This window comes from Clinocottus analis, unplaced genomic scaffold, assembly GCF_023055335.1.
Source record: "Clinocottus analis isolate CAN_PGR_092001 unplaced genomic scaffold, fCliAna1.0.p SCAF_6, whole genome shotgun sequence".
Taxonomy (NCBI): Eukaryota; Metazoa; Chordata; class Actinopteri; order Perciformes; family Cottidae; genus Clinocottus; species Clinocottus analis.
Genome location: NW_027176218.1, coordinates 22,770,316 through 22,778,019, shown reverse-complemented (window position 1 = coordinate 22,778,019; position 7,704 = coordinate 22,770,316). Strand labels below are relative to the sequence as shown.

General features: G+C 42.0%; 1 protein-coding gene across 5 annotated transcripts in view; it reads left to right on the top strand.

Moving 5' to 3' along the window:
* The first annotated feature begins 5,581 nt into the window (after window positions 1–5,581).
* The window catches only part of wwp2 (WW domain containing E3 ubiquitin protein ligase 2), a 47,984-nt gene continuing 45,861 nt past the window's right edge, over window positions 5,582–7,704 (top strand). For 3 of the 5 annotated variants that reach the window (XM_068603651.1, XM_068603650.1, XM_068603647.1), the window contains exons 1-3: window positions 5,595–5,642; window positions 6,478–6,699; window positions 6,867–6,948. In XM_068603651.1, coding sequence (XP_068459752.1) covers window positions 6,646–6,699; window positions 6,867–6,948 — 136 coding nt within the window. In that variant the 5' untranslated portion in view covers window positions 5,595–5,642; window positions 6,478–6,645. Of the gene's footprint in view, window positions 5,643–6,148; window positions 6,164–6,477; window positions 6,700–6,866; window positions 6,949–7,704 lie in introns of those variants that run through there. The other 2 variants (XM_068603648.1, XM_068603649.1) reach the window with 2 other exon arrangements.

Below are 7,704 nucleotides of genomic sequence, written 5' to 3'. Positions count from 1 at the left end.
GCGAGGTCCATGTGATGACCTGAAATGATCTGTTGTCTGAGAGAAGCTGTGAAACATGTTGTACTTTGTGTAGAAAACTCCACTTTGTTGTCTTGAAACATTTGTTTGTGTGAAGAAAAACCTCCGAATGTCAAACGAGAGTCTTTCTGGATCAGATTCAGCTTCTGTGGAGAAATAATCACAACTTGTAAAGAGTTGTTTTGATTTGAACAAACTAAATTCATCATCTTTGATCGTCGTGTAACAAATGAACAAACTTTGATAAGTTGAGATCAAAACAAATCAAAGTTCTGGATGATTCTAGATAATAAACCACATGAACATCATGTCAAAGCAAACATGTCCAAATCCATCACAACAGTGTGTAAATGAAGGATTTGTTGACTCCAGCTTCATTGTTCACGTTGTGTTGTTCACTTTTACTTCCATTCATCACTGACTGTGTGCTAGTTTGGGGAAACTCAGAGAATCAAAAGAGACAGAAGAAGTTACAAGGACTTGTCTTCTTTCAGGATTCTTTCAGGCTTCTGGTTTGGAGTCTTTTTGATGAGGCTTGTTGGTGATTTGAACTTTGAAGGTGTTTGACGTTTTATCTTTTCTTTTCTTGACTTCTTGCATTATCCGTTGTTGTAACCTTTAACCTTGTTGTTGTAAAAACAAATAAAACTGGTTTGTATGGTGTACATTCCAACCAAAGTCCAGTCTTGCTCGTCTCTGAAGGCGTCTGGTCGTCTCCAGAAGGTCAGAGATCTTCTCCTGCGAGAGGCTGACAGGAGTGAATGATTGGTTCACTCCTGAAGGTTCCCAACCACTCGGGGTTCCTCCTCCAGTGGTGGCCCTTTAAACAGGTCCATGCTGGAGGACTTCCAGACCTCCACCTGTTGCACCACCTATCCGTCTGTCGGCTGTTTCATCAACCAGAATTCATCCTTTTCCAGGTTTGTTCACCAAAACAAGTGGTTTTAAAACAACAGACGTTGAAAGAGCTGCTGGCTACTTCAATACATATGGGACTAAATCATAGCACAAGTTAGACATTGCTGTGATGTTCTGGACCTTGACGAACATTAGTTCAATAACCCTGCTCTGGTAAGGTGTAAAATAGGTTAAATTTTGTTTCTGTAATCTCAAAAGCTTTGGTCGTGTTCATTTACAATTGTTTAGAAAAGAAATATGATGGAATACTTTCATTTTCTTTTTACAAACTGTTTTAAGCCTTTAAAATAAACTAACATTGGCAATAGTACATTGCAAACATACTATCAAAGTAGTGTACTTTCTAAACACTGATCAACTCATCAGTGTTTATTCATCCGGGGGTGGGGAGGCCAGACGCCATCTGTAGGTCCCATAACACACACCTGCTTTTTCGGTTTGAAGTTTGAAATGTGTACAACTTCACATATAGAGCTGCTGATATCATAAGGTCTTGAGGTAATCTGACATAAAACACAATATTTATGATTGATTAAACTTGTAAATCGGTCAGATTATAACACGACAGGAGGGTTAAACTAGCAACAATGTAAAAACGGTTGCAGTCTGCCTGTAGCGTTAGCTCAGAAAACACACGCCATGCTGTGCTGTGTGAAAGTCTGACATGTTGTGTCCTTCTGGTTCACTCACAACCTTCTGGTTCACCTTCAGTGCTGCTCGCTAATGTTACTCGTGCTGCTTTGTGCCACATGGTAGATAGCAAGAGAGAAAAGAGTCAAAACTTTCCCAAACGGAGCTAACCATAGCTAACTAGCTAGTGTGCCAACACCCCCCGCCCCCTTAACTAACTAACTAACTAACTTTTAGTGGTGGTGCAGACCACCTCCGCAAACGTCTTCTCTGTCGCTTGCGCTTCAACATTTGCAATAAAAGCATTTGCTCTTCAATTTTGATGAGCTCCGACTCTAAAACCCCTGAAACCACACAGCCACACACACCTGGCGGCATGGCGGTGAATTGCAGAGCGACGCGGTCCCTCGACGCAGAACGTTAAATGCTCAACGACGGCGTGACGTCGACGGCGTAGGTACAGCGTCCACGTGACGCAGAAGCATGTGGCCGTGTCTACTACCGAACACTTTACGAAGTATACTGCGATACAGTGCACTATAACACAGTGCACCAACATATGTAGTGCACTGTGTCGCTGATAAGCGCTGTATCAAATGGAACATTTACTTTAACCAATTGGCGGAAGTGACGTCCGCAAATCTGCTCGCGATACCCGCGAAACTAAAACTGACAAAATTAACGCAGTTCTTACCCTAGTTTTGTCCCTTGTGTTCCTCTTTCTCCAACCCATGTGGAAACTGCGACACCTCTACAATCGCGGCAGGAGAATATAAATAAATTAATAAAAAGCTGGCGAAATGGCTCCTCCTCTTCCGCTACGTAGCCAAGATGGCGCCCGTTCAGTGCGAGTAGTGTCCATCGTTTTACACTACATTTTTTGACCGTTTGCAGTGCGCCATCCTGGTACTTTAAGTGCACTGAATTCTGCTGGTTTTGTCAGTTTGGCGCACTGAGCACTGAATGTCAGTGTGCGCAAGTGCGCGGTAGTAGACACGGACCTACACGGACCACACGGCCTAGTCTCCTACGGGCGGTACAGCAAGGAGAGCTTCTCATTGGCAGATGAATCTGGAATCTCCGGACGCAAAGGTTTGCGCCCTGGCCAATGACATCGCTTTTTATTTCAACGTAACTGGACTATTCGTCGAATCAGAGACCTGTATCATTCCCTCACTTCCTGTATAGCTGTGTAGCTACGAGCAACATAGCTAGCAGAGAAAACTCGGTGGTGTCTCTACGCGAAACATCTTTCAATCCACGATCAGATGTTGACAATAAGAGGCTGAAAGAGTTGGACCCGAACGTCCGGATTAAAAAACCCAGCAGCAAAGCACTGACCGCTTGAAGACGTCCACCCGGAGCTTCTCCTCAAGCTACATGCTAACCGGAGCTGGTTAGCTGGATGCTAATAGGCTTGAAGGATTGATGCAGAGGTGAGTGTCAAAATCAGCAGATGCCTGTGTTTAATGTTTTATCTTTCCCACAGCAGAATGCATGTTGGACATGTTTAGATTTGGGTGGATATCATATCAGACTATAACTTTGTCTAAAATACCAATTCAACCCCCAACAAGTTAGTTTGTGTGTGTGTGTTGTTAAAGCTCCAGGCTAGAGCATCAAGGTGGCTCCTGGCCTTTTGTATATGTTGATGATCCATCAAGACACACAAAACATAGTTGTTGTTTTTTTGTCTGCAGCCACGACAATGGTTGAAGTCAAAGGTTATTAGCATCTATATGGCCGTAGCACCAGGCTACAGCCATCAAGGTGGCTACTGGCTTTTTTCTGTTGATGAGCCATCAAAACACACAACATAGTTTTTTTTGTCAACTCTGATTATTGGCTTTTGTCTGGAGTACAAAGCCTGTTTGTAGTAGATATTTCCCCACAACTTATCTGTCTCTCTCTATATATTTATCTGTAGGTTTGTGACACCATACTTGGACACACCAGAGAACGTGTTGCCTTCAAAGACCTCATCAGTGCCACCTTACTGCAGGGCCCCAGTGTGAATGCTAGTAGGGGCCTACTCTGTTAACACCCAATGTAAAATGTGATGTTTCTCTTTGTGAATCTGTTCTACTCTAAACCTCTTTCATGTGAGCGTCTGGGCTCCTCTTTTATTCTATAAACCTCTGACACCCAACCCAACGTTTCTTAACCCATTCTGCTCTGAACCTCATGCCCAAAGTTACAATTTGTCGATAGTTGTTATTGGACAGTGTTGAGCTGTTTTCTTGAAATAAAGGATTTTTTTCTCGAATATTCCACTAAAAAACTCTTTTCTTCTCATTGTGGAGTACTATTTAAACCACACAGCCCAACTGCGCCCACCCCAAAAAAATGTCACCAGCCGCCACTGCTTCTTGCATCGTATTACAAGTAAACCCTGATTATACTGCTGGGATCCAAAGTTCAGTGAATGCTGCCTATCTCCGTCCATGGAGCAATTTGAATGTTTATCAATTTTTGATGTCCAGAAAGCCTTTTGGAGATATAATCCACAACCTCTACCCAACTCAGCAATGGAGATATGATCTGACTCATGAATGGCCATAGTGTATACTGGGAAAGAGCACTGGCTTGCAACATGTGCTACTACTGTATAATTACACATCTAAAAATGTTAATGCAATAAACACAATTTGTATTTCTTTGCCTGAAGTTTTACGTCTAAGGCTTGTTGAATGTGACCGAAAAATGAACTGCAGCCATCTGAGAATAAAGTTCTGTGTGATAATTCCTGTTAAATGAGTCAGCAGCACAGAAGAGAAGGTTGCTGCTCCTCTGTGTCAGCGCGTGGTTAAGAGGCCCGAGCTCATCTATATTTACGGTAAGTTTCATGGACACGATCCAACCAGGAAATACAAGGAATATTTGTGCCTCGTGGTTCAATAAGTTCAAGGGTGGAGTGATTCAACACACGTCTACCAGCCAAGTAAAATGTGTTTAGTCCTTAATGATAGTTGTCATAGTTCCTCTGGAACATCCCATCCAACCCAATCTTGGATTGTCTCCCAGCCATCTCCTTAATCCTCACATAATCATGAATTCCTCCTTGAGCTCTGGTTCAATCCCCCAACCACTCAACCCTGATACCATAAGTAATTAACAGCACATCTCAAATCTCTCCTTTCTATACAAAACAGGAACTCAAAGCTCTCTTCATTGACAACAGGAGATCAACAAGGCGTTCCCCAGGGTTTGGTGCTTGGTCCTCTCCCGTTCATCTACTTACCCCCCCACCCCCCGACCCTCCTTGGTATCAGTACTTTTGTTGCACATCGATGCAATTTCCTCATTGTGACGAAACTTTTCCCACTGAGCTGGACAAGAGTCAATCCCATAATCTCTTGGGTACACAAACACTTAATTTGTGAAAATGACAATGGTTGTAAATCATATGTAAAATACATCCATCCATACCAAAAGATAAAACTCAGATAAAACTCACTACCTGCCCAGCATCAGACAGTAGACAGACTAGACAGACACAGTTAGCAATAATAATAATAATAATAATAATAATAATAATAATAATAACAGATAACAAAGTGAGGTAAGCATCTGAAGAGACAGATATTTATCAGGAGATGAAGACCAAAAGAGAGCTAGGAGGAGAGTAAATTAGACTTTAAACAGTCGAACAGCCGGCTGTCCAAGAATCTAAAATAAAATAGAAAATAATGTAATACAGCTTTAAAGTCAACATATTAAATGTGGGAGGTTATCATGTTTCTATTTGGGTTGATCGGAGCTTAGTCAAACCGATTTGCTATAGTATTATATTTTTCTCTTGTGATACCTATTCATTCTGTTTCATTACTTGCTTTATTATTTATAATTTACCATAATAAATATATTTAATAATTGTTTCTGTATATTATATGTGTGTTTAATCTAAATCAATAAAAAGCTTAACTGTCATTTTAAATAATTATCGTAATGTTTACCATCGTTTATGACCCACAATCCTTTGCGCAATGAAAAAAACTACCATTGATCACGTGATATTGTCACTGAGGCGGAAATGAAAGTTCACTAGCAACAGCAGCGGAGCACAGCTGACAAAGGTACGGGGAAGATTACATTTAAGCCTAAATTTAGAGTGTTTTAAAACTATATAACGTGTTCTGACGTACACCACGTCACTATAAATGCAGTTTTACTTGTTGTCAAGTGGTTAGAAGAGGTTTTATCGACATGTCCTTTTGTAAAACCCCACTACGAAGCTCGCTGGCTAACAGTTAGCTTCTTCTGGGTGAAGGTAACCGGAATTTGACTCACAGGACGGGACATGTCGCAACTTCCCCTTCAAAATAAAGGCCACAAAGCAGGGAAACGTTTGGTTTGTGTGGGAAGCAACACTGGTGTGGGCTACGCAATACCTGCTCCTTTCCGTAAATACTCGACTCTGAGTTTAGCGTGTGCGACATTGGTCAGAGATCCCTGCGACACCGCACTGTGCGCGAGCTGCGCTTTAGTTTGGAAAACGATGACCGGAAGTCAGTGGTTTCGCTGCCGCGCTTGACAGTGATGCATAGAAATGCCTTGATCATCTTCCGTGTTTGTGTTTTGTGCGCAGCAGCCAAGGGTATTTAAATCCGGGGACAATGAAATGTGTGTAGCGGGGATAGTTATATATACATATCCTTGTCTTCGTGACGTTAGCCAGCATCCACTGAGGAGCGGGTCCAGCTCTCGCTGCGTCTCCGGTCAGCTTGTTTCACAAGGTTGACGGAAGATGCAGTGCGCTTTTGTTGTGATTGTTGCGATTTGATTGTCTGTGTCCCCGAGAAAGAGCTCGGGGTGTCAGATGGTGAACACGGCACGCTTCATAGTTTACAGGCTTATGGTTCCGGCCAGGTCGCATCTGACCATGCATCACTGGGGTTTGTCTGCTTTCAGAGATGAGATGCCACCAGCAGTCACCTTGGTGAGGCAGCAAGTGATCACAGCATGAGATCCCCCTCCACCAACCAGTACTAGGGTTAGGGTCGTTTGTTAATATACGAAGCAAAGACCATCATCTGAAACAGCTCCACACCACAGTTCAGTTTCGCTGGGTCCTCGCATATGCAGTCTTCTCTGAGTCCAAACCAGCAGGCAACATCTCTGACTTTGCTCAAGGTGATGTTGATATGCTCCAATGAAAGTCTTGGCACTCTGAAGCGGGGTACACATCAATGCCTTCATTGAAATTGATTTGGCCCAGCCGTTGAATCTACCTGTAATATACGTTGTTTTATTTTTCTATTGCATTGCTTTGTAATAGTGATTGTGTGTCTGTGTTTCAGAGCTGTGAGGTCATGGCAGCTGCTGGCGTGAGCAGACCTGGCGGTGCCCAGACCACTGAGAAGTCTCAGTTGATCTTGAAAGGTAATGAGTTTTGTTTTGTCATCTCTGTGACTAACTGATATGAGTATTGGCATGGCACGTCGTTCCAAATCGAAGTCAACGAGTCAGCAGGATGTCACCTGTCACATTAGGATATCGCCTCTGTGTGGCGTCCCAACTAATGAAACCCTTTTTCTCAATTGCAGCTTGTCCTCTTTTAAATGTTAAGGCTCAGCCTGACCTCCTGAATAATAACTTCAACCAGTCAGTGGAAACTGCTAAAAGTTCTTATCTTAAGTTTTATCTTCATTTACATGTGAGCAATGCTGCTGTAATCCTGTAATTTCTCCACTGAGGGATTAATAAAGGATTATTTTATCTTACCTTCTAAATGTTCTCATTTTACTTTGTTATAGTCATCTATGATGTTATTTAAATAAAACGCACATCTCAAATGATTAGGAAACACAATTTGCTTTGAAAAAAATCTATCTTGGCATGAGTAGTTTATTGATGTATTATAAGCTGCTTAAAGCTCGTGTTATAAAGTAATAATTCATTAATTATAATTGGTATCTATGTTGCTGTGAAAGCATCTTCTTCAAACTACTGGATTTATTTATCATGAAAGTTATAATTTACTTTCAGCCAGTAGTAATTATTACAGAATGGAGCTTGAAGGCATCATTATGTAACTAAACGCAACGTAATGGGTCAACCAGACACCACACAGTAATATTCTTGTCACTTGTCTGCACTCGTCACTGATCCTCTTCAGGACGTCTTTGAACTTTCACA